The sequence below is a fragment of the Tetrapisispora phaffii genome, chromosome 7 (assembly GCF_000236905.1).
Source record: "Tetrapisispora phaffii CBS 4417 chromosome 7, complete genome".
Lineage (NCBI taxonomy): Eukaryota > Fungi > Ascomycota > Saccharomycetes > Saccharomycetales > Saccharomycetaceae > Tetrapisispora > Tetrapisispora phaffii.
The window spans coordinates 268,079-294,881 of record NC_016526.1 but is presented as its reverse complement, the minus strand read 5'-3'; the positions used below and the strand labels follow the sequence as shown (position 1 = coordinate 294,881).

Sequence of the window (26,803 nt, the reverse complement as noted above, 5' to 3'; positions counted from 1 at the left end):
TAAACTTTAAAGAAAGGTTTTCATAGACAGGTTTATCTTCTTATACAGATGTGAGAATTATATTTTCAGTATCTCTTCGTTTTAAGTAATTTCATTCCTTAAAATTGGGTGCAAATATTTTTCGATTTCAAAATATTAATGCTCGGCGATATCCATGGATTGATATCAAACAGGTATTTTACACTCATTACGTGATTATCGATTAATTGAAGTAAGCTAGTAACAGAGACCATATATACTCACAAGAATGGAATAAGCGGGTATAATTATATAGTATAGTTTAAATTGATGTTATATATTACTTATCTACTCAAATTTTAAATTAATTCGAAAAATTAAGAATGCAAATTAGAAATTTATAAATGCGGTTGACATCTGATAAAAATATGAGACCTCATATGCACGGAAGTTTTTGGAAACACATGTTATTAAGAAGATATGCCATTACTATTCTCGGATACAGATTTAAAGGATTCATTACCATCCAATTCTTCAAATAAGTTAGCTTCATTTAACGACCGTTGTTCTCTTGCAGAGTCGATGTTATTGTTGGCTGTTTTATGTTTCATATCATGTCCATCATGGTTTGAACGAAATGATTTTGTACTGATGTTAGTGACAACACGAGATAAACTTTGAGTTAGACTAGGTTCTAGTATGTTACTCATGGTTTTATCTAACTTTGCATGTTGATCTCTCTCTTCTTCTTCTTGCTTCAACTTTGCTTGTTCTCTTGCCATGGCTGCCCAACCGAATTGGGAGATGTTTCTTAGTTTTGGACCCCATCTTTCAAAAATCCACGGGACAGGTATCATAACGACACAAACTAAAGCAAATAATGTGGAAGCCCACTTAATTGTCAAATTCTCATACATTTGAACAGTAAATAAGGGGAAAACACTACTCATCAAATATCTTAGCATGTTATTAGCAGCAATGACTGATGCGACGTATAACGGTGGGTATGAGTATGAGAAATAAATTAAAACACTGAAGAAAATTAGAATTAAACCGAAACCGAATGGGACACCTGCTGCGATCGGGGCCATCCAATGAACATCCGATCTTGCTGTCCATGCCTGCCAAAATAAAGCGATTGGTAACGCAATAGAGCCAATCTTGCAAGCTAGTAAGAAGTTCTCCGGATGCGGAGGTAATAATTCACCATCTGGACCTCTTTTACCTCTATATGGACGAGTTCTTAGACTTGTAGGATTAGCGAGTGGTGGAGTTCCTGGTGGAGGAGCTGGATTTAATATTTTTCTATCTAGCACCATGTACAGTACTGCACCTATCCACAAACCGACACCTATCCCGATGAATGTTAATCCTTCTACACCGTAGCTCATATGATAAACACCCCTATAAATGACTGGATAAGCTTCGAAGAAAGCAAATAATACTGCAAAAATGAATGCTATGTAAATACTGAAAACCAATACAATTGGCTCAACGACTAGCATTTTCAAAGGTCTTAGAATCGTGATTGTTAGTGTCAATTTCAAAAACGCCTTATATTCTTCTGGCGTTGGTTTTTTCAAGTTCAATTTTCTCTCTTTAGCTCTCTTTGTCAAGATGACGACCTTGTGTGTTTCTGGCATGAGAGCAATGAATGGCAAAATCAAACCACCTGCAATCAATTGAATCCATTCTGCCCATCTCCAACCTTGTTTCTCTGTGGCAAAGCCCGCCATGACAGGACTAATGATAGGACCTAAGAAAGGAGCTAGGCAGAACATAGCCATTGCCATTGGGACTTCATCCATATCGAATACATCCAAAATGGTACCGGAGCCAACCGATAAAGCTGGAGAACCGAATACACCAGAAAAAAATCTCAAAGGCAAGATAATTCTCATATGACCGCCTGACAGACCCACACCCATTGTGAACAGCATTGATATAGGTAAAGAAATCAAATAGATTGGTTTACGACCGAACACTTCGCTCAAAGGAGCTCCAATGACGGTTGTCAACCCTAACAAATAAAAAGTCAACCCGGCTAAAGCCAGGGTCTGGTTGATTTGGTATCTGAGAACTAACTCAGGCACACCTGAGACGTACAATGAGGAACCCATCGTGACTACTAAACACAGCAGAGCAGCGACCATTGTAGCGTACCATTTTTTCCAAGCAGGCCAATTATGCGGGTTAGCCATATCATCAGGGCCGTCCCAATCCAATGTTCTTGGATCTATAGGTTCGTCTTCATTGGCACGCAAGGAGGCTAAATTGCCCGACACATGAGAAGCCAACCTCTCCAGATCTACATCTTCTGGAGTGCCATTATCAGAAAGTTTTTCGTCCTCTAGAGACCGAGACGTGTTATCTGCACTATTCATTTGGAAAATGTTAGTATATGTACGGTATGTTGTTTTTTTCCGAATGCGTTCAGTAGCACACTGCAAGGTGAGATTAATTATCAAGAAAACGTACTGGAAAGGATGAATCACAGAGGTTGGGATGTGATGAAATCTGGCTGTTTATATATATGTATGTATGTCTACAGGATGTTTGTCGAACATAAAGTTACAGTGGGAACGAATGTCTTAAAACAGGCGAAAGCAACAAACAGCGGGAGAGGAGAATTGTGATGATAGATAGTATCAGTTGTGCAACGACATATTTGGCAACGTACGCAAACAAGCGACCTCATGCTCGATAAAAGATGCCGAAGTGGTCTGAAATCGCAGGAGGAAGATGAAATATACAGATACCTTGGACACTATTAGCATCTAGAATTGATTTTGATGGTTTGTGGATATTATGGGCGGGACAGGAGAACAGGTTAAAATACGAAAGGGCTAACGATATAACACAAATATGTCAACCTGGATGCTTCCATAATCTTTTGTGCGGATGTCGTTCTCATTGTGGCGAAGAGTGTTCCGGTCGGTTTGATTTGGTCTTTCGTCTTGCGGAAAAGAAAAGAAACGCCGCAGAGCGTCGGCGAAGGATAACGTTCGGCGATAAGCACTGGGACCCGAGGGCGAGAAAGAGAGCTGGGAGCTGCGCCGGCGAGCGCTTTGCTGTTGTTGCTTGGTTGTTTTTGGCGTCCGGGTGAGATGAGAAACTGCGTCTGCTCACGTGCGTGCGCACGCGGGTTCAGCTGGTTTGCGTGTTTTTAAGGGAGACGACGGCACAATGTTTCTGGGGGGGTGGTCGCGTCAGGTAGTGGGATTAACGCCGAGACACAGAGCAGTTCGGACCGACAGATGAGGAGTTGTTTGTGATGAGCTTAATCCACAGTGTATAGATATGTATTCTGCATGCTGTGTGTATGTATGGTTGAGACGACGAGGCAGCGGAGTTGGTGATGTCATCGAAATATTCCGTGTTACGGAATTATGAAACATTCTTCCTTTGACTTGGAGATACATGCATATATACGTGTTATCGCAGCGTATGGAAGGGATCTTATCAGAAACCGTTCGTCTGGAACTGGCTCCACGGAAGAACATATTAAGTATCTTGCTCTTCTCGATAAGAGTTTCTTGACGCACGGTTTACTTGGGAGCTGCACTGTGTTTGCTTTATTTTGTACAGTTGTTCCACGTTTGGTTATGTAATCGAAATAGCAACTGATCTCGCTCTGGATGCATGCATACGTTGTTGGAATGTGTATGTGGGCGTGGGTCGGGGTTAATCACTTCCCGATCTCATCGATTAATTTTCTTTGAGCAACCTCTCGATGTTCAACAAACTGTTTAACTTCTTGGCTCAGCTCATTTGTCTTCTCGCAGAGATCAGCGTAAAATGTCTCGCCTTCTTCGACATTGTGCCTCACTTGTTGGAACAGTTGATATGACTCTTTCCAGTCAACTGTTAACAGTTCCAACGGCGAAATTCGTCTAGGGCCCGTCGTCGTGGCATTAAGGCTCTTAGTCATCTCATTGTCTCTAACGGTCGACCTCTTCAGTTCTTCTTCCAGCTCATGATTTTCTACCTTCATTTTATTTATTTGTTTTTTGAAACCATCAAACACTTTCAGATGCATCTGGAATTCATCCTCAAACCCTGCCGTCTCTAAATCACCATTCGATTTCTTATACGCATCAACAATTTTAGGTAGGATCCTTTGACTAAACGATGCATTTTTGATCTGCTTTACTATATCTTCTCTCTCAAAAATAATATTCAAAATTTTAGATCTTAATGGATTACTCTCCTTATTTTTCACTTCAATCTCGTTCAACTGCTTCAGTGGATTGGTTAACAATCCCTTGTCAATCACGGCGAAGGCGTCATTAGTCTCTTTGTCAATATAACAACCCTCATGCAAATATGCTTCCAACTTCTGTAAAACATCATAGTATTTGCCATTCACCGTTGTCGAATCCTCAAGTGTCCAACTGATAGTGCCATACCGTTTAAGAAGTTGTTCATTCTTTTTAGCTTCGTTATCCAAGGAACTTCTCGTTTCGCGCAATGTTGAAGCAATTGTGGCGTTCTTACTGCTAGAGGCAATGAGTTTCTCTTGTATCAGACCGAGCTCGTTTGCATCAATATTTACAAACTCATCTTTAGTCGATGTTGAGGCGTCCTCATTCGAGAATTCCGTCATTTTTTGCTCTAAGATGTTGCTTAATGCTTCTATCGGTTTGATTAATTGATTGGTGATGTACTCGTCTTGTCGCTCGTTGTACGCACTGGCAAGATTCAAGATAACCAATGGTATCAAATCTTTGAATATAACATCGTTACCTTCATCGCCTATAAGATCTTTCTCGCCTATTTCGATACTCTTCACCATCGATGCACTCTGTAATTCCTCTATGCTATCAGGTATAGGTTGTAAATAGATAAAATCATTATCTCTTTCGGTATCTTTCAATAAAGTAGCTATTTTCAAATCGAATGGCTTCCTATTAATCATGATGGTAGAATCGTACTTGCTGCTGCAAGCTTCTAAGAAATGTTTGGCCATCACTAAACTTTTAATAGCTACCCCCATTTGTTTCTTCGGGATTATCGAACATGCATATCTATAGTAGGCCACAGCAAGGAAATAATTCTGCTTATTCTCAATAAACTCAACCCAATCACCTCGAATCAGTTCACTTTTTTTACTGTATATCAAGGCATTGGTGTAAAATTCAGAGGTTTTTTTGGCTAACTTACATATCAAGGAATCTTGATAATTATCTTGAATCGATTTGAACCATGTCAATTCTTGAGCAGATGCCAACAAAATGGAGACTATAGCCTCAATGGAATTTAAATCTACGACGCATTCTTCGGTATCATTAATATGCTTCTTCAGATATTCAAAGTAACCAGCACTCTTCTGGAAATATATACATGCTTTTTTGGTCCCTTCGCTACTATTATCGTTATATTTACATGCTAGCAACGAAAACATACAACCAATGTTGTAAATGATATTCAACTCTTCAAATCTAGTTGAGTATAGGCTACAGCTGTAAGATTTTTGTGTAAGCGTTTGAAACCATGTGTATTTTATTTGATCATTAGGAAACTTTTTATTTAATTGCTGAAGGTAACTATAATATTTTTGTAAAATCTTTAAATCGTCTTCAGAGACATCAATATCCATTATCTTATTCCTAGCGTCTGCCAACTTATCTATATCATCTTTAAAACATGAGGCTTCTTGGAGGGAACTGCTCTCAATCAATGTAGTCAATTCTTTTTTGAAATCAATGCTCAATGCTCTCTTAAATGGAATGCTTAAAAGCTCTGGCATCATACAAATGAAGCAGTGAACAACTTTAGTGAATATCTTATATGTCTATTATATTGTTGGTTATTGAATTGTAATTTCTTGCATCGTATAGATACTATCTACAAATTCAGTTGTAACTTTTTAAATATTGTTTTGTTCATGGGTTCACATTTTGAAAATTAAGGCACTTTATCGTTATGTTGTTCGGCAATTGCAAAATGTCACAACATGGGCAATTGTTTAAATCTTTCATCAAATATAAAATTTTTATTAACTTATTAATATATAATTAAATCTAAATACATTCTATCAATTAATTATACTGTAACGTTTTCACAAGTTGCAAAAATTGATATCCCCATTAAAAGTGAAATTCATAAAGAAAGCAATTCTTATAGAAATGGAAATCGGATTTAATTGTCTTAAATTATATTACTATGCTGTAAATAGTTTACCCCTGTTACCCTCAACATTGAATTCTTCAGCTGCGTCCTTGAATTCGTCATCCTCAGGAACTATATTTTGAATGATCGATTCTCTATTATTAGGAAACAAATCAATACCACTGCTCAGATCAGCGACTGGATTAATCCTCATAGAAGAAGATCTAGCAATATCTATTTTGCCCATTCCAATAGTTTCCTCCTCATCTGGATCTTGAATTTTATTAGTTTCTTTTGTCGAACTCTTTAATTCGCTCAGTAAAAATGTAATATTAGTAACTCTCGATTTTAATGATTCAGTGCCAATGATAGTGCTACTTCTATCAACACCACCATTGCCACTTGTATGTAGGTATGCTTTCTTTAAGTCACTTATTTTTGGAGCCCTTGGTCTTGAAGAACTTAGTGATTTAGAATCAGAAGAAAAATTTCTTGTGTTAATTAAGGCATGATTAAGTAGAAGAGGAGATGATGGGACCTGTAAATTAGAAGTGTCCGCATCTGATGCCATGCTTGTGTTTGCAATGTCTAGTTTCGAATTTGAGAAGTTTGATTGAGATAGAAGGTCAACTGATGAAGAGTTATCATGTGACATCAAGATTTGAAGGCCTCTTTTGCTAAATTTATTAGACCCTGAGTCTGAATAAAAGTTTTTTAAGTCATCTTTGGTGAATATAACCTTGTTATTCTTCTTGTACTCCGTTTGTCTCTCATAGTCACTCAAGCCCAGAAAGTGTGCAGCATTTTCATGGTATAAATAATATGCTATAGATGGTTGATTTTCGAACTCAACATAATAGTTTAAACCTGATAATAAAGCAAATTGTTTATAATTTTCGAAAGTAGACTTCATTAAGGAAGATTGTTTTTTCACATCATCTAATTGACCAATTAACCTAAATAAACTTGTAATTAGATTGCTTGGTGGAATATGAGAATCAACCAGTTTAAAGAGCTCAATTTGATCGGTTTTAAGATATAATATTAAATCTAAAAAGATATCCAAACCAATAGATGCAGGGGCTGATTCGTGTGTAATCTGTTTTAAGTCATCAATAATAACATGGTTTTCTTCGTCCTTTAATCCACTTTTTAATCTATTTATTAATTCATATAACATATCTGATGTTTGCTCATTGTAATAAAGTTTTGCATTCAAATCAGAAATTGTAATTCTACATTGGTCAACAAAAACTTTATTTTTGATATTTGACAGTTGGAATGCTAATAGTTTGCGCATAATATCCAAAATACTCAAACCAACTATACCAACATAAGAAGTCAATAGAGCTGATAGCAACCTTAAAACAATGTCGTATTTAACCTCTTTGGAACTTGAAGTAAGTTGTCTCACTAAAAATAATATGACAATATATCTTAATTGAACCGGAATCCCGTCAAAAACAAAGATTAACAAGTCTTTGTTAGGAGTCTTTTGTAGATGAGCTAATAATGCCTTTATGGACAAGGTCAATTTGTCAGTCTCATTCGTATTGAAATATGATTTTAAGACATCAATAATAAAAATATTTCCGTCATCAGAATTACCTAAACTGAAGGTTTTAGTATGCGTTCTACTTAATCTTTTTGTTAAATGATGATCTTCAGAAGCATCCAAATTGATTATATTGAATTGTTGGTATGTTTCGCAAAGGTTTTCTAAAACCGTTGTAACACATTCAGGAATTAAATATTTTAATTTTGGATTAGAGGCTAAACCAGAGGTTAATGAAATGTTTAAACAACCTTTTAGAGCCAATTCGTTGTTTTTCAATAACATTTTTGTAGCTTTAAAGTACAATTCCACAAACTGATTAAATATTTCGACAAAGGACACATCACCACTATATAAAGTATCCGTAACATTAATACAAATACTTTTAAAACATTCTTGAACCAAATCAATTACTGAAAGGTCGTTGTTGAAAGAACCATCTGCTAAAATTTTATTCATTATTAACATAAAGTCTTTCACAAACACATTTAAGTTTTCTTTACAATTTTTAATAATCTCATTTAATAGTACTAATGTAACTGAAATATTTCCAACATTTTTCTTTCTTAAGTCAGTTAAAGATTTCTTGGTCAAATAGTTACTAACCTTCTCTAGTTTGCTACGTCTTGAATTGACGTAATATATCAAATATGCAGTTTCTGAAGACTTAGGCTTCTTGTCAGGGGTCCTACCAGTAGGATAACAATTATTCACCAATTTTTGATGCTTAGGTGATGGAATGAATCTCATTACTGAACTAGTAGTTTCGTTCTAAAGAATAGATGGCTAAATTCTTCACCACAATAAATCACCAATTGCTAAAATCTGAATAAGTGACTAGTTTTATAAACGCTTTTATGTGTTATATTAAAAACTTCCACTTATTAATTGTTGATTTCCTAACTTTTCAATGACCTAAAACACACTGAGGAAATTTCAACAAGCCAATTGGTTCTTATATGTCCTTGCAATACCTCTAATAATAGAATATAGTATTAACTTCTTCTAGTGACACGTAGATGAAAGCAGTAAACGATCTCATCTATTATATTTGATTTAAATATATCTATAAGTACTTACTGTTTAACCCAATTTTTTCGTTATTTGACTTGATGTTCATACATTTTTAAAAATTGAAATTAATTCTTTGCGAAAGTGTCGGTTCCATTCTCCATGAAACTGAAAATTGCAGAAGCCATTAGGAATTATATAATAACAAGATGCAAACTGATTTTAAAAATGTAGTTATTCACTTGACTTGTTAACCAGATATCTGATTGCTTTGAGTTTATATACCTTTTGAACCGAGACAATTTAAATTTGTTAGTCATTAGTTGTTAGGTGATAGTTTAGTATATTATACATAACTAAGGACATAAACATTCAGCTGACAAGTAATTAATAAAATAGTAATTGGAAATGGCGCCGGTACCTATATATGTTAAAGGTGGCATATGGACCAATATTGAAGATCAGATTTTGAAAGCAGCTATACAGAAGTATGGTACGCATCAATGGAGTAAAATATCTTCTTTACTGCAGAAGAAATCTGCTAAACAATGTGAATTACGATGGAATGAATTTTTGAATCCTACTTTAAACTTGAGTGCATTTACGAAAGAGGAAGATACAAAATTATTAGACTTGGCCAGAAAAATACCCAATCAATGGAGAACGATAGCTGATTTAATGGGACGTCCTGCACAGTTGTGTATGGATCGTTATAATGATTTATTGTCAAATCATCTAAGCAGAGAAGAAGTTTCAAAAAATGGAGGAACTGAAGATGATTTGTTACAATTTCAAAAATCAATGGATTTTAAACTGGGTGAAATGAATCCTGTTGCTGAATCACTTGTTGCTAAACCAGATAATGGTGAGTTAGAAACAGATGAGAAAGAGATGCTCGAAGAAGCTAAAGCACGTTTAATGAACACACAAGGTAAAAAAGCCACAAGAAAAATACGAGAGCGTATGTTAGAACAATCTAAACATATTGCCGAGTTACAAAGAAGAAGAGAACTAAAACAGTCTAAAATTGATACAAAACTTAAAAAAGGAAGAAAACGGTATGCGACTGAAATCGATTATAATGAAGATATCATTTACGAGCAAACCCCTATCGAGGGTCTTTACGATACGACAGAAGAAGATTTAAGACTTAACAAAAAGTTGAAGACTTTTGAAAGAAAAGTTGATAAGCATGGATTACAGAAAACCGATGACGAGAAACTATTAGAGTTACAGTTAAGGGCAAGAAAAGAACAGATAAAAGCCAAGAAAACAGAAAAGCCAAAACAAGCGATTGGAAAAGATGAAGCATTGTTAACTAAACTCACTGGAACTGACAGCATATTAACAAATGATTACAAAAAACCAAAATTGATATTATCGAAACCAGGTGAAAGTGAAAAAGATTATGATATATTATTAACAAGGAAAACAGCTGGCATAGTTGCTAATAAAAGCATGACCCCCATATTAGATATACCCTTGTTTGATGAAACAGAGGAAATAAAACACCATAAAAACACAGAAGATTTCAAAAGTTTAGACCCCGAGTTAGAGAAGAAAGCATTGGTCCTAAACATCAGAAGATTGTTTAAAAATTTACCAGAACCAGAGAATAATTTTGAAATATTATTGGACGATGCTGAAGAAGAAGAAGAGAATGAAGAAAGAGACAATAGCAATCCAGAATCTTTGCCAACAGAGATCAAAGAAGCACGGAAAACTACATTAGAAAATTTACAGGACCAAGTTAACTCTACCTTTGATGGAGAAATTGAGCTTGAGTTGAAATGTCTTCATAATAAGAATCTTGTCACACCCAGTTTTATTGAAACACCAGCAGACGAGTTTGACCACAAAATGAACGAGTTAATTGCTCTCAAGACAAATCATTTACATTATAAAACGTCAGAACACAGTCTAGATGATTTATCCAAAATTGAAGAGTTAATGAGTGCGATTAAGATGCCACCAAGCATTAAAATAGAAGATAACACGCAAAACATAGGGAACGCAACTTCTACCGACAAAATGGTGTTAGAACAAACCATATTAAACACAGCCGATAGAATCAAAACTCTCAGAGAAGATTTGAAATATATAGTTCCTTTAGAGACTGACAACCATGAAATCAACAAGGCACTTGTAGAGAACAGCATCCCAGATCTAAGAGCTTTACAACATAGATACTACGTCAACTATAAAATGTATCAAAAAGAATCAAAAGAACTTAGATCAAGAAAGACTTTCATCAATCAACATATCATTGAAAGCACTTCAAAATAATCGAGAGTTCACATGTGAAAGTGAGATAAGAAATAAATAAAGAGAACTACCGTCACCTCATACACACACATGAGTACAGAAACACGCATACATACATATATATATTCAACATTACCATTATATAATTTACTAAATGAACAACGCAGTATAACAACTCACATTCATCCATCTGTTCATTCAAACACTGGTCCAACGACCTTCGAGATATATGGTATCGTTACTAGTTCAAGGTTTTTAACCATTACCGATTATCATGTTACCCGGTATTTGATTTTTTTCACATAATTAAAATTTTTGGACACGCAAATAAACGGAAATAACAAAACCGATGCCTTCCTTCCATCAATTTTCAAAAAATTTTATGTGAAAGAGCTTGTAAAAGTCAACTTAACACAACAAGATCACAAACCTCCTGAATAACAAACTAACATTTTCTTAGTATCAATTGAAACTTGTGATTCCATATCATTGATTGAATGGGTCGTAGTTGTCCAGCCCTTGAGAAGTTGCCTTATCACTTGAAAGTGAAATTAAAATTCAATTGAATTGGTTTTTAAAAATTGAAATTTATTACCTGTTCAAAAGCTTGATTTTATTCAATTGTTCTATTGAATTATTATTTAGAGTTTTAGGTAGACATAAAAGCACATACACACATACAAGGCACAATGGTGAAATACACTGCTGAAGAATTATTACATCTAAAACCAGAAGAAACTTTACCAGTTGATTTTGATGCTGAAGAATTCAGAGCCATCATTGAAAACATTAAGCAAATCCAAGCTTTGAAAGAAGAAGAATACGCTGCTCATGGTTTCACTAACCGTAGAAGATCCTCCCATCATTACCACACAAGACCAAAGGTCAAGCATAACAAACCAAAGGTTACCACCGATGCTGATGGTTGGTCCACTTTAGAAACCGCGAAGGGTGAAGAGGGAGAAGCAGGTGAAGAAAGCGACGAAGAAGACTCAGCACCATTTGTTGCCACCATCTCCACCGAAACAATCAGAGTAAAGCCAAATAACAAGAATATCTCATCCTCTAGACCAGCAGACAATCGTGATATTATTTTAGACAAGCAAACCAATACTTTCAATGCATTCGCTGCTTTGGAAAGTGATGAAGACGAATAAGGAGAATGTTAACGTCGTCCAAAACATATATACATACAAATACATATATTTATATATATATATACTGTGATAAAATAAAAAATAGTAATAGTTGTTTAACAAGAGCCTACCAGTTCTATTTTTTAAATATGTAGCCAGAATTATGACCAACTGAATCAGATTTTGGCGCAGAAAAGCAAAAAAGGCCTCCCTACATTTCATCAGCTGGAGATACATCTTCCTTAATTCAATCTCCCATGTATCACAACGAATTATATACAAAGAGTATACCGTTATCAGCATCGAACCCTACCAATCAAAGTAGTAAGGTGACGCCAATAAAACACATGGTTGGCAATCTCTTTATATCACAAAAGAAAACATACCAGGTAAGAAAGTAATGTGAAAGGAAGAAATTAAATGAGATTTTACAATTAAATAAGTAGAAGAACATCTTCATTTATATACCAAAATAAAATTAAATAAACCTAACAAAACAACAATGAATAATATTGAAATTTAAAATTGTATGGGATATAACCACTATGAAACTCTCAGTATACTTATCATTCTAAAAATTTCGGCGATGAGATGATTATTTTTCACTCTGGAAAAAGTGAAAAATTATTCATTTTGTGATGATTTTTAATAGAAAATAGTTTTTATATAAATAAAGAAGTGTTTTTAAAGATATGTAATGTATTTTATAAGGCTTGTTGTCTTCTTTAAAATTTCATTGTGTATTTTTATTTTAGTTCTTGTTATTTTCCTCTCAGAAGGGTATCTTACAAAACACCCTTCCGGATTACCAAACTTAGACATAATGTGCATCGATATGTCATGTAAAGTGCAAATGGCTGGAAGTAGATCAATTTCTCCTAGCATTCCAATGGAATATAATCTAAATTTAGAAATGGATTGAATATTTATAAGTTTACTCTTATGAGTGTTCGATTTTCATCTACTTTTGGTTCGCTCTAGGTGTACAGTTTTTATTTTATTCTACAACTGCTATTCTTGGTTTATCTATATATTGCAGTCTCATCGAGTAAATAACAAAGTGAAGTAGGTATAACAAATCACCAGTGACGTGGAGTTTGTGATTACTGTAGACAAATACATAGCATTACATTGATAATTGAAATCAAAGACTTTCTTTGTCAGTTCTAATTGTAAAAAGTATTATTTCCCAAATAAATCTATATTATTATTGTAGCCCTTTGATATAAGGATATGTGGTTAAAAATGCAAAAATGAAATCATAAATTAGTGTTTTGGATGTCCAGTTACTTCTTGGTACCATCCTAAGATATCGCTACCGTCTCCATATAATATTCTATCGTCAACAGTCACATCTTCCATACCTAATGTGTCTTTTAGCCATGGATGATTTACTAGTCCACCTGCGTCAGCTCTCTTTCTTGGATCAATCTCAAGCATTGGTTGTAAGAAATCACTAATTTGTTTTGCTTCTTGAGGATCAACTTTATATTTTTCTACTAATACACTTTTTAATGGCCAAAACTTCAACTTAGCAATATTTCTTAATTGACCTTTTGAATTGAAAAATGATGTAGCGTATTTGGAATGGTTCAATAAATAAGTTGGGAAAGTACCCAACAACTCAATAATTTGAGCAATATGATCATCTTCCTTGGAGTAGGTGCTTCCTTCACTTGGTTCAAACAAGAAATCACCTGTGATCAACTCAAATATTAGACAGGCAGCAGACCATATGTCTGCAGAATAACCCCACGAACTACCTAAAATGACCTCTGGGGATCTGTATTCTCTGGTTTGAATCGAGTTGGTGTAATGTTGATCATACCAACATGAATTTCCTAAATCAGCAATTTTAATGTGTAAGATGTTGTCATCATTTTGAGTATCTACACCTTCTTCCTCTACTAGACTGGAAATACTTGGGTTCATGGTATTTGATAGATCATCAATTTTACTCTCTGATAGTTCAAATGAAGAAAGAGAATTTGCTAGCAGTTCAGGAGCATTTAAAGTATTTTCATTTAGGCCACTGGATCTATCCGTAGCATCGATAGCTCTTACAGAACTGGATTTTGGATATATATTAGAGGAATCCATTTGTCTCTTTGATAGACCGCCATTATGATAGAAATTCGAATGAGCACTATTAGTTGAAATGTTTACCGAAGATGTCGTAGAGGATTCTGATGCACTACTTATATTACCGACAGGACTATTCAACGGATGCATACCTGGATTGTTATTCAGTAAATGATTTTTCATTTCGATAAAGTTTGATGAACTTAGTGGAGAAGGTAATGGTTGAGAATTCGTAATAATTGTGTTTCTTCTAGGTCTTCTACTTACGATTCGTTGTGGTCTTCCGGAGATTGGCGTATTCTTTATGTCATTCATAGAAGAGTCCATATTTATACTATTGTTGTGATAATCGAGATTTTCTAATGAATCTGTTGCATGGCGAGAGAGACTTAACTGCTGTTGCTGTAATTTCTTCATGCTCCTCTTCTTTTTATCTAGCAGTTCTACTACTTTAACTATCATTTCCACGTCTCCAATTTCCATCAACACGTTTTCTGGTTTAATATCTGTATGAATGATACCACACTTTCTATGTAGAAAATCTAGACCCAATAGTAGCTGTTTAGCTATTTGTTTAACGTATGGTATTGGCAAACCTCTATGTTCATATTTTTTGATTAAAGCTAATAAGTTTTCGCCCAAAACTTCGAATACCATTACAATATGTTGACCGTTTGGTCCTTCATGGACGAAATCGTCCAGTAGATTCAAAACGTGGGTGTAACCTTTCTGCTCATTAATTTTAGTCAACAATTTAATTTCATCAATTGCAGCTACTGAATATATTTTATCACTTTTCACTATTTTCAATGCAACATGCTTACCTGAAAGTTCGTCTTTAGCCAACCAAACAGTCGAGAAATGACCCCAACCTAACTTCCTCACCACCATGTACCTCCCGTCTTTATATAACTCACCTTTGAACGCAGGATGATAACCCCCAGGTTTATAATCTTTTAAGGACTCTTCATTCTTCTCATCACATGAAGAATCGTCATCATCGTCATCATCGTCATCATCATTAAAGTCGTTATATTCATCTTTCTTTCCAATGCTCACCTCTGTATTTACACTATGACTTTGTTTAGCTAATGCTAAAGAAAGTTGTGATTGCATCACTGGCTGTTGAGTGCTACTATTCTTGTAAATATTATAGTCTTTCATGATCAAAGTACGTTAATCTCCAGCAATCAAAAACAATAACTGCAAAACGGCACTACAACCTGTCTAAACTACCAGTCTATACAAAAAACGAAGTCCGTATCTCAAATATATGTGTACATGTATATATACATATATGTATATCTATATATAAATATTTTGATACAAATACAAATTCATAAAATAACTTTCACTTACAATGGATCGTTATTATCCGATTTGATTATTATTCGGGTTGTACGTTTACTGACTGTATACGACATTGAATACAAAAAAGAGAGAAAGAAGATATCAGATCCAAGAGTCGCAACACTTCATAGACAACCCCACATCTTAAATAATATTAATAACTATTACAGGTAGAGATATATAAGAAATCATCTGTAAAAGGGTACCATGATGAGTGACACTTCAGCCAATAAATTACCTTTCTTTAGCCTGTAAGTTCTGACCATTGATAAGAAATGAATAGCAATTTCACAGTGTAAGAGTCCCTTTGTTAAGTATCTCGTCCAGAGTGATGAACCCAAACAGACCACTGTTCAGCAGAATTGATCATTCAGCAATCAAATAACATCCAGCATCAACGAACACTTATACACATGTATATGTATACAAGCATATATATATGTTTTACGTACGATTCATGACAGTAGTACAATGTTAAACTTCGCACATAAGAGAGTGGCTTGTTTCATTGACTCTTCCTCAACATCGTCACCCACCCGCAATACGTTTTTTGCAAATAATTAATGTTGAAAGGAAAACAGAATATATCGATAAACAATTCAGCCATTTACTCTTCACGCAACCAACCACCAATCTCTGATGTTCCTGGAAACGTATAACCAACTCTACTAAACTAGAACTAACAAGAAATCCTACGTCTCACTGTCCTCCCTTCTCGAGAGTAAACTTCGAGCAAAAATTTTCAATTTTCCAATTTTGAAAAGTTTTGTAATTGTTAACTACAAGTGATGAGATGAGATGAGATGAGATGTACTCTTATTATGTTTAATTATGGAAGTTTGTTTGAAAAATTTTATCTTGCAGGGAATTTCTTGATATATCTGTTCATATAAATATAGCTTATTGATATGTTTTAAGTCATAATTGGATTTTATGTTCAAATTTTTTTTGAAACTCGATTAATGGTTGTTTATCATTTTGGGTTTTAATATAGGTGGGTTTATCTTTTTATATCGTTTGTATTATTATTATTTCTTCATTTCTCTTGTTATTATATTAAGACTGAGTATAAAATATATATCCACATCAATAAGAAAACTATATAAACTATACGTGATGGTTGCTGTTGAACAAGTCTCTTCCATGTTCGACACTATTCTAGTGTTGGATTTCGGTTCCCAATATTCTCATCTATTGACTAGAAGGCTAAGAGAGTACAATGTCTACGCAGAAATGTTACCATGTACTCAAAAAATCTCTGAGTTGGGCTGGAAGCCAAAGGGTGTCATCTTATCAGGTGGTCCGTACTCCGTTTACGATGCTGATGCTCCACATGTCGACCATGACGTCTTTGAATTAGGCGTCCCAATATTAGGTATTTGTTACGGTATGCAAGAATTAGCCTGGATCAATGGTAAACAAGTTGGTAGAGGTGAAAAGAGAGAATACGGTCCAGCTACTTTAAATGTATTGAACCATGCATCTCCATTGTTCAAAGATGTTGACCATTCCACCGTTTGGATGTCCCATGGTGATAAATTGAACAGTTTACCAACCGGTTTCGAAGTCATTGCTACTTCCGACAACTCCCCATACTGTGGTATTGCCAATGAATCAAAAAATATCTATGGTATTCAATTCCATCCAGAAGTCACCCACTCTACGAAGGGTAAGACTATGTTAAAGAATTTTGCCGTCGACATCTGTAAAGCTAAACAAAACTGGTCAATGGAAAACTTCATTGATTCAGAAATCAAAAGAATTAGAGAATTAGTAGGCCCAACTGCTGAGGTTATCGGCGCCGTCTCAGGTGGTGTCGACTCCACAGTTGCCTCTAAACTTATGACAGAAGCTATTGGTGATAGATTCCATGCTATCTTAGTCGACAACGGTGTCTTAAGATTGAATGAAGCTGAAAACGTCAAGAAGACTTTGATCGATGGTTTAGGAATTAACTTGACCGTCATCGACGCTGCAGATGAGTTCTTAGACAACTTAAAGGGTGTCACCGATCCAGAAAAGAAGAGGAAGATCATTGGTAACACTTTCATCCGTGTCTTTGAAAGAGAGGCTGAAAAGATTAAACCAAAGGACGGTAGTAATGTTGAATTCTTACTGCAAGGTACTTTGTACCCAGATGTTATCGAATCTATTTCTTTCAAAGGTCCTTCCCAAACGATTAAGACACATCACAACGTTGGTGGTTTATTAGATGACATGAAATTGAAACTAATAGAACCATTAAGAGAACTATTTAAAGATGAAGTCAGACACTTGGGTGAATTACTAGGTATTTCTCACGAACTAGTTTGGAGACATCCTTTCCCAGGTCCAGGTATCGCTATCAGAGTGTTAGGTGAAGTCACTAGAGAACAAGTTGAAATCGCTAGAAAAGCCGATTTCATTTACATTGAAGAAATCAGAAAGGCTGGTCTATACGATAAAATCTCTCAAGCTTTTGCTTGTTTACTACCAGTCAAGACTGTCGGTGTTCAAGGTGATAACAGAATTTACGACCAAGTCATTGCTCTAAGAGCCATCGAAACTACAGATTTCATGACTGCTGACTGGTTCCCATTCGAACATTCTTTCTTAAAAAAGGTCTCTACAAGAATCGTCAACGAAGTCGATGGTGTCGCTAGAGTTACCTACGACATCACTTCTAAGCCACCAGCCACTGTTGAATGGGAATAGTCAAACTGGCGCTCAGGTAGGCAAGTTAACATCAATTAAAAATTTAAACTCTCTCTTTCATAATGTTGTTACATAGGTTTATAGACCATATTAGATAATTTATCACAACAAAATATTGCAACTATTTAATTTAGCTCACTCATCACCTTACATAAGTACATGTTTCTATTTCAACAATGAAGAAATATAACAATCGCAAAGTACTTTCTTATAAATTTGGTTCTTGTAAACTTTGTTACATTTTGAGAAAACTGTTCGCGCAGTAACTTTTGTACATGATATATTAAAATTAAAGCTGTAAATGAAAAATGAAAACATTGAAATAGTGTTAATATTTAATATAGTGGCAATAAATAAAACCGGTAATTAAAAATAAAATAGATTTAAATTTGGCTAGAGAAACAATCAACAATTGCTGAAGATAGTGGACCATACATTAATTTCACCTTGCACTAAAATTGCTACAACAATGGCTGATCAAAATAGGAACCTGAAGCTAACTGTTCCAAAGAGGAACTTTAAAAGATTTAATTCTGTAATTAGAAAACCAGAACATCATAAAAGACATTATATTAACGGGAAACATATGGGTAACAAAGTACATTTTGATCATCCAGTTTTAAATAGAATAAAGTCTTCTAATAAGTTTGGTGGCCGAAGAGCTAGTGGAAGGCATACTAATAGAAATAAACAGGATATAGACCTAGAATATACCTCAAAAGACAATATTACTTACGATTGGATACAATCAATTATAGCAGATGGTAAAGAGATTTTGAAGGTTGTGAAAGAGGAAGTAAATATTAAACAAGGTGATTTAAATACTAGTTCCACGAAGGAGAAGAGTGCTGAAACCATCTTGAAAACTTACGTTGATGACCTATTAGAGAATATGGAAGAAATTTCTGAAGATGAAAACTTGCAATCCGAAACTGAAGATATTGAAATAATAGAAGAGGTTTCTGCAGGTGAAGAAGAACTAGATGAAAATAATGATGATTCCCACGACATTAATATCGACAACTATAACATTGTGAATGATGACGAAAATAGTTCTCAGGAAGTTGAGTATAGGACGGATACATCATTTAATAATTATAATGAAACATTTAGAGACAGTATAAATGATTCAGAGGCCAATCAGGGTGATTCAGATTCATCTAATCCTGACGAGGCTGACATCGATATTGCAGAAATTGAAGATGTTAAGGAAGAAGAAAATATTGATGATATAGTAATTGATGGTCACATAAATGCTACTTTAAAGAGCGAAAGAAATGAGAGTGGTAAAGAATCGCAACCTGATATTGAAGGTGAGGAAAAGGATGATGATAATAACAGATACGGAGACCAATATTCGAGCTATATTCAACCTCTTTTTAACCTCGAGGCTGATACGTCCCCTGACGAAGAATATTCATCAAATGAAAACCCACATTCAGATAATAATGACGAAAATAATGACATGGGAAATGATATTAAAGGCATGGATAACAACGTTGACCAAGAGCACTTATATTCAGAGGAGAATTATGATTTGAAACCCGAAATTTATAATAATCATCAAAATGACGATGATTTGTTGCAAAATGTTATTAATCAGGATACTTGGGCTGAAAATATTGATATTTCTTTACAAGATCAGAGCACTAGCGAACATAACGAAACTAGCTCAGATAAGGACGTTAGTGATGAAGAGAGTGAACTTGCTATCATTAGTGAAGGTGAATATACTTTTAAGAATGGAGATGTATCATTTGATAACAATTTTAAAATAGATCACGTCCACGGTTTAACAGAAGAATTAGATGTTAATAAAACTAAAGATATAATATTAAATGGAAATGATGATGACAATATTGATAATGATATGGATATAAATTCTACAAACATCGAATCTGATTTTAATTTACCTGATAACATTTTTAACATCCAAAATATCGCAAGTACTGTTCTAAAAATGCAAGAAGAAAATATAAATAATGTTGAGGATCCAATAGCCGGTAGTATTGACGATGAAGAGGAAAACAAAAAGGAATCTGATTCCAGGTTTAATGACCCTGAGAATACAGTTTACGAAGCTGCCTCACAGAGTGAACAAGAGGATGCAATTGTTTTGAACGAGAAAGATAAAGTTGTTGAACAAACTCTTTTGGTTGAAACTGTATCTGACATTAACGAAAACCAAACATTTGATGACATAAATTCCACTATGCTGAACGAGACCGCTTACTTCTCTGTTGACGAGGACAACAGCAAATTAATAGTGGATGCATATGGTGAGAAGACTAATGATGAGATTAAATCAAAAAAATATCAAATCGTATTAACTGGTTCTGTTTACAGTAGCACATCTTATGAAGATAATAGAGAAGTGTTACAATCCCAAAATGAATATCTACCTGCATTTTCAGAAAATCCATTCTCCGAAGATGATGACGGAAATTTACAATCAGATATTTTAAGTGAAACATTGAAAGCATTAGACAAAATTAAATTGGATAAAAAGAAATTCGATGAATCCTCATTACATCAAGAAGAGTCGGTGGCTTTGGCGGGTGATAATATTACTGAGTCAGCATTGGACAATGAAGTTTCTGCAGAGCGACAAGTCATTGTCACAAATATAGATGATCCAGGTTCAATAAGGGAAATTACAAAAGATAATAATGATGTGAAAGAAGAAATTCATATTGACTTAGAAGGTCCTGTTACCACTGATTTAAAGGAAGATCTTGCCATGAGTATAAATGAAAATAACCATGTGGAGGCCAATGTCGATTCCTATATTTCTGTAGAAAAAAATGATGCACTTGATATTAAGGAAGACATGGAACTAGATGATAAAGAAGAAATTATAAATAAACCTTTGATATTGTATAAAAATTCAAATAACATGAAAGAAAATAATATGGAGAAAGAGCTAGCAGCCAATTCTAGTTTAGTTATGGATTATGAATATGATATCAGAACTAGTTTTATGGACAGTAACATAGGACAACAAACCGAACAAACCATGTCTGATACAGCACACGATATTAAGACAGAGAGTGTAAATCATTTTCCTCAGATGGATATAGATATTAATGAGATGCATACCCTTGAAGAAAATATATTTGATACAGCAAATAATATAGAACTTAATGTGTCAGGTGATGTTTTAATAGCAAATGCAGGTCATAATGAAAAACCTGAGGTTAATAATTATAATTCTAATGATCTTGAATTAAATCAACAGTTGGTTGAAACCACTGAGTATGGCTTCACTGAAACAAAGGTTACTGAAGATGCGAGACAAGGTTCCCATGATAATAACATCACGCACGAGGAGCTGGTCAATTCAATTAATGAAAATGCGGATTCTGAAATTCCAACTGTTTTAGATAATAGAGAATTGCCAATTTATTCGGATGAAGTTGAGAAACGTTCAGCCAGTCAGCCTTCGTCGTCAGATTATGTTGTCAATACAGACAATACTGATAGACTAGAATCTTTAGATAATTCGACCAATTCTTCATTTCCGAAGAAAGTTTTGAAAGCACCTATCAATGCCTTTCAATATTTGCTTACAAATCTGAAATCCATGACTTCTGCCGTACCAGCATTCGTTAAAACTATCGATATGATAGATGCCATTGATAGTGAAACTATACTTGACGATAACGAAGAATTATCTGAGAATGAGGCACAATTGTGTGAGACTTCAGAAAAAGTAGTTATTGATGAAAAAGATATAGTCAACGAATTAAGAGAATGTGGAGGAACTAAGACCACAGATAGTCTGAACAACATCAAAAATACAGATTTTAAGAGCAATGTTGATTCAGTATCAAATTTAAGCTATGAAATTCCTAAACACCATGATGAAGTTGAGACAATTGATCGTGATAACTCACAGACCGATTTTAAGGATTTAGAAGAAGACCTAGGCTATAAAGAAAGTAACTTTGTTAAGCCTTTGATTAATCAAACGATTGTTGAAGATCCATCATTAAAGAAAATTCATTCAGAAGATCAAAAAAAGGAATCATTAGTATTTGAGGATAGGCAAAATATCATAGCATACATGTCAAAATTGAAACAACTTACTCAAACGATAGAGCACAAAATATCATCCAATTCAGATATGGAATCTGAATTATCTATGAAAGACAATGGTGACGGAATTAATGCGTCTTCTATATCTTATTTTGAAGCAAAGAATCCTGATACATCGGAGTTTGAAATTAGTAACTCTACTAATTTAAATATTAAAGACGATTCAGGAATTGAAATAAGAAACAGAAAACAGTTGAGTAAAATAAGTGAAGAATTACCAAGTGAACTTTCACGAATTCAAAATCACAAAATAGAAGTTGAAATTGATGACTCGACTATTCCAGTTAACGATGATGATTTGAATGATAACCATGGCGAACTTGATATCGATTATGATATCAAGTCGACAGAAACTGATGCTAGAGATGATTCGGAGGATGTAGTAAATGGTGAAGCGAACATTAATACTAATTCTAGTGAAGAAACCCTACTTTCTGAATCCGCTATAAATAATAATAGTAAGAAAGTAAAAAATGAGTCCACTGGAGGTGTTGTTGTGGAAGAACCAGTTAAAACTCATAATGATAATTATGACACTTTAATTGTCCCTGAAAACTTTGAAGAACCACAGAAGCAAGAAGAAGAAATCAATACTGAAAAAAACTCCTCTGAGGAAATTAAAAACATAACTGAAAAGGAAGAGAGTAAGAAAATCCAACCTGCATTGCCTTCTCGATCTTCAAAGAGATCTAAAAGGGAGCTACGGTCAAGAAAGAGGAATGTCGACAGCCCAGATACTGCTGCTCCTCCTTCCAAAAAGACTAGAAGAAGAAAATCAACTAAACAGAAACAAATCTCACAAGCAGCTCCAACATCCAATAAAGGCAAAAGAAGCAGAAGAAGGAAATAGTTATTTTGTGTCAAAATATATGAATGGATGGGAATTAGTTAAAGTAAATTAAACAACTATAGACACTTATTTAGTTCATTAAAAAATTTTAATAATGCAGATATTTACATTTACTTCATATGCAAATACATGATCTCATTATCATGAAGGTATTAAATCTATTATTAATTCTTCCAGATACAAAACGCTTATTTATCCGTAGTAGTCGCTTGAATACAGTACCGCATTTCCTTGAAATAATATCTTCATCTTGATTAGGAAACTGTTAACTTACGTTGGTAAACAATGTTCAGAGAGGGCGATATAATGGCAAAGGTTTATTTTTTACGAACCCCAGCTAATCCACCTTCAAATTTCGATAATAAGAATTGTATTTTTCTTTCTGACACTAACTCATTCATTTTAATAACAGTATATTGAGGATGAGTTTGTAAATGCTTCTCAGAAGAGAATCTATCCTTAGTCTGTAATATCCAATCTGACCTTCGTATTGGATCAAGTGTTTTAGGAATAATTCTTTCAAATAGAGTTTGGATATGAGATGTACCACTTTCTTCATTATCAGAATTTTCGTTGCTCGAGTTATTATAGGAACACTTATCTGTAATCCTTTTTGAAATTCTAGAAGACCGCCTTCTGTTGTTTCCTAGAAATTTATTAGGAATTATAGATTGTACTGAAATATCGCCATTTATTAGTTTTTTTGAATCATCCAAGAATTGAGAACTGACTGGTCTCCTTTCTTTCGAGGTGACTGAGTTATTAATGGAAGTTTGGGAATTTTGCGACCTAGTGATTCTAGGAGGTAAACTCACAATATCTTCTGGTGTCGTGCTTTTAGACTCGTTAAAGTCCTCTTCTTTTGTAATTTTGTCATCATCGTCTTGGGCCTTAATAACGCTCGGATTAGTTTCATTGTCTGACATGTTGCCAGTACTGGTGGTAGTGGTAGTTATTGGCAGTGCAGCTGTAGAATTAGTATCATTGGCATTACCTTGTGATGTTTTGTCCAACTTTATTTTTTTATAATAAATTCCATGTTCTCGTCTTCGTAACATATTAAAATCAACTTGTCCACTTGCAGATATTCCCCTTTTAAAATTTTTCAGCGTAAAGTAATCATAGTATGATTCGAACTCAATTGGTTTTACACTGTCTCTAAATTTCATGATCTCATCCAATAATTCATTTTGCTTTTTTTTGATGCTTTCTAATGTTTCCTCTTCTGGACACTTAACCTTTGAATCCTCACCGACACTAAAAGCAGTCATCTCTGGAGTAACATCTTTTCTAACATCAGAAATAAGAACAACCTTATTATTTGTATCAGCACCTTCATCGTCTCCTTTATTAAATTTCAAATTATCAACTATTGCATTAAGTGACAGGGATGAAGCCTTCATTTCGTTTGCATCACTTAATTTAGTGTCTGTAATATCGTTGCAATCCATATCAATAATCTGTAACTATCACTTGACTTGTCTCACTACAAATCCATAAACACTTATATTCGAGTTCCAATCGTTTAACAAAAATAAATACACAATTTAAAAACATCAATATAGTTCGTCACAATTATTTTCATTTAATATATTTATAAATATATATTTTACTATTTTTCAATATGTTTCAAAGTGTTTAATTATTTCGTATTATCGATGGGAAAAGACCCTCGACATCAAATTTTTTTTCAATTTTTGATGTCAATAATAATAAAAAATAATTAACAGAGACAGACACTTGGATGTGTTTAGTGATCAGAAACGAAACTAACTATGTGCATTGTTTTCGTTTAAGTTAATTTTGTTATAAATAACATTAAAGTAGCGTTTCCCCCTCAAGAATGTTGAGGAGGGGGAGGGGAATAACTAACTGCTTGATTATAAAGTTTTGCATCGTAATTGATACTCGAATATAATACTGTGTCATTGAATTGTTCTTGACAACTGCGATGTCAAAAATACGAAATTGTTCATTAATTAAATAAATAAACATATTAACTTTAAGTGTATACGTTCGACTATGAATATATTATGTAGTTCTATCTGTATTGAGAAGGTTGAGAATTGACGGCCGTTGGTGTTATTTAATATCGTTATAATGGTATTGGGGAGGAGTAAAAAAATGTGACATCGTTTTAATCATGCTATCTTCTTGTTGCGAGAAGTCATAAATATTATAAGAGCAGATGAAGTTATAATTGTTGTCGCCAATAAAATAATATTGACAGGAAGTGGGTTCATTTTGAAGGTCGTGTGTGTGATTATATCTAAACGTCTCTGTAACATATTGAATACACCGCATGTTAAGGTTAACAGTCCATAAACAGTACCAAAAGTCGTGAACCCAAATATTTTTGATGTGTAATCAGATACTACAGTATAATAAAATGGACGGTACATCACAAATAGTACGATTTCAATTAGGGCGCATGCGTAACTATTTGGTACAATTCCTAATCCTCCAATTATAATCGATAAGCCAGATAAAATCTTGATAATATTAGATAACTCAATGTTATCAAGAATATGGCCTATTATTGGCACAGCTACCACGCCACCGATTGGCAATAGAAAGTCAAATAAGTTATTTAATTCAATAGATGTGGTCTCGTCACCAAGTAAATATTCTACTTGTGATCTAATAGTTGCAATAAAATAGTTTATCCTTAGCATACAAATAGCGGCAAAAAATAACATTAGATAAAACCAAGGACTTAATATTTGTTCTTTTACATTGCGTTCATGCATTTCTTCGAAGATATCATAATTAAGAAGGTGCTGTCTTGCTTCGGCCATGATGGTGACACTTGAAGATCTTCTTCTGGGAGTCCTTGTAGATTGCTGCTCTGAATAAGAGGTGGCAGCATCAGTATAATTTGATATTAGTGGTGTAGATTCAGTGTCACATGAATTTAGGTTTGAGGCAGAGGTGTAGCTTTCTTTTGGGAGAGATTGATAAGAATGTTTAGGCATAATGAAAATCTGCGCTACAATAATGAATGTAGGAACAATTAAATAATATGAGAAAAATCTTTGCAAAGAAAGCTTGTTATCCGATTTTTCATAGATGACCTTATAGATTAAAAACAATGCAGACGACGAATCGAAAGATCCTGTGATCAAGGCCATTATCATACCCCCTCTGGCAGGAAAAATGTTGGACAAATGGAAAGAAGAAATAAATACGAATGGGCCACCTACGGCTAGCATTAAAAACCCAATAAGATATGGATCATAATACTCACCGATTAAAGATTCAGCCATTATGAAATTGAACGCTCCAAAATATATTATACTGGAGCCTATGATACCAGACACTTTAGGACCATAAATATCAAGGACCCAGCCAACCGGTAAAGCTAGTACATTTGTAATCGCTGCTGAAACAGTAAACATGGTGTTTAACTTCAAATCTTGGGCAGTGCAAGGAATAATGGTTTGAACTTCAGAGTAACGAGTTTCATTAGTTTGACAACTCTCTGAATATACCCCTTCATTGATTAGTACTTGCTTAAATGCAGCAAACCCAAAGATAATACCAGCAGATAGGAGACACCATATGACAGCACAAATTATCTGTAGTAATTCTATCACTTGGCTCCTTTTATTTTTTATCATAATTGTATTCCAATATTTTGGGAGGTTAAAACCTACAATTATCAATTGACCTGGTGTAAAACGTATTCTAACA

General features: G+C 34.3%; 10 protein-coding genes across 10 annotated transcripts; 4 read left to right on the top strand and 6 right to left on the bottom strand.

The window, feature by feature from the left end:
- Positions 1-428: 428 nt before the first annotated feature.
- Positions 429-2,342, bottom strand: TPO4 (Tpo4p; the record flags this gene model as incomplete). The annotated part of the gene is made up of 1 exon (XM_003686366.1): positions 429-2,342. The coding sequence occupies one exon, from the start codon at positions 2,340-2,342 to the stop codon at positions 429-431; it is 1,914 nt and encodes a 637-aa protein (XP_003686414.1).
- Positions 2,343-3,646: 1,304 nt separating this feature from the next.
- On the bottom strand, positions 3,647-5,710 carry RIM20 (Rim20p; the record flags this gene model as incomplete). The annotated part of the gene is made up of 1 exon (XM_003686365.1): positions 3,647-5,710. The coding sequence occupies one exon, from the start codon at positions 5,708-5,710 to the stop codon at positions 3,647-3,649; it is 2,064 nt and encodes a 687-aa protein (XP_003686413.1).
- Positions 5,711-6,121: 411 nt separating this feature from the next.
- TPHA0G01410 (uncharacterized protein) lies at positions 6,122-8,374 on the bottom strand (the record flags this gene model as incomplete). The annotated part of the gene is made up of 1 exon (XM_003686364.1): positions 6,122-8,374. One exon carries the CDS (start codon positions 8,372-8,374, stop codon positions 6,122-6,124), a length of 2,253 nt encoding a protein of 750 aa, XP_003686412.1.
- Positions 8,375-9,043: 669 nt separating this feature from the next.
- Positions 9,044-10,921, top strand: CEF1 (Cef1p; the record flags this gene model as incomplete). The annotated part of the gene is made up of 1 exon (XM_003686363.1): positions 9,044-10,921. One exon carries the CDS (start codon positions 9,044-9,046, stop codon positions 10,919-10,921), a length of 1,878 nt encoding a protein of 625 aa, XP_003686411.1.
- A 668-nt stretch (positions 10,922-11,589) lies between these two features.
- CAF20 (Caf20p) lies at positions 11,590-12,057 on the top strand (the record flags this gene model as incomplete). The annotated part of the gene is made up of 1 exon (XM_003686362.1): positions 11,590-12,057. The coding sequence occupies one exon, from the start codon at positions 11,590-11,592 to the stop codon at positions 12,055-12,057; it is 468 nt and encodes a 155-aa protein (XP_003686410.1).
- Positions 12,058-13,302: 1,245 nt separating this feature from the next.
- Positions 13,303-15,282, bottom strand: TPHA0G01380 (uncharacterized protein; the record flags this gene model as incomplete). The annotated part of the gene is made up of 1 exon (XM_003686361.1): positions 13,303-15,282. One exon carries the CDS (start codon positions 15,280-15,282, stop codon positions 13,303-13,305), a length of 1,980 nt encoding a protein of 659 aa, XP_003686409.1.
- Positions 15,283-16,584: 1,302 nt separating this feature from the next.
- Positions 16,585-18,162, top strand: GUA1 (GMP synthase (glutamine-hydrolyzing); the record flags this gene model as incomplete). Its single annotated transcript, XM_003686360.1, has 1 exon — positions 16,585-18,162. The coding sequence occupies one exon, from the start codon at positions 16,585-16,587 to the stop codon at positions 18,160-18,162; it is 1,578 nt and encodes a 525-aa protein (XP_003686408.1).
- Positions 18,163-18,631: 469 nt separating this feature from the next.
- Positions 18,632-23,110, top strand: ESC1 (Esc1p; the record flags this gene model as incomplete). The annotated part of the gene is made up of 1 exon (XM_003686359.1): positions 18,632-23,110. The coding sequence occupies one exon, from the start codon at positions 18,632-18,634 to the stop codon at positions 23,108-23,110; it is 4,479 nt and encodes a 1,492-aa protein (XP_003686407.1).
- Positions 23,111-23,427: 317 nt separating this feature from the next.
- On the bottom strand, positions 23,428-24,561 carry RFM1 (Rfm1p; the record flags this gene model as incomplete). Its single annotated transcript, XM_003686358.1, has 1 exon — positions 23,428-24,561. One exon carries the CDS (start codon positions 24,559-24,561, stop codon positions 23,428-23,430), a length of 1,134 nt encoding a protein of 377 aa, XP_003686406.1.
- A 690-nt stretch (positions 24,562-25,251) lies between these two features.
- Positions 25,252-26,730, bottom strand: FMP42 (Fmp42p; the record flags this gene model as incomplete). The annotated part of the gene is made up of 1 exon (XM_003686357.1): positions 25,252-26,730. One exon carries the CDS (start codon positions 26,728-26,730, stop codon positions 25,252-25,254), a length of 1,479 nt encoding a protein of 492 aa, XP_003686405.1.
- Between the last annotated feature and the right edge of the window lie 73 nt (positions 26,731-26,803).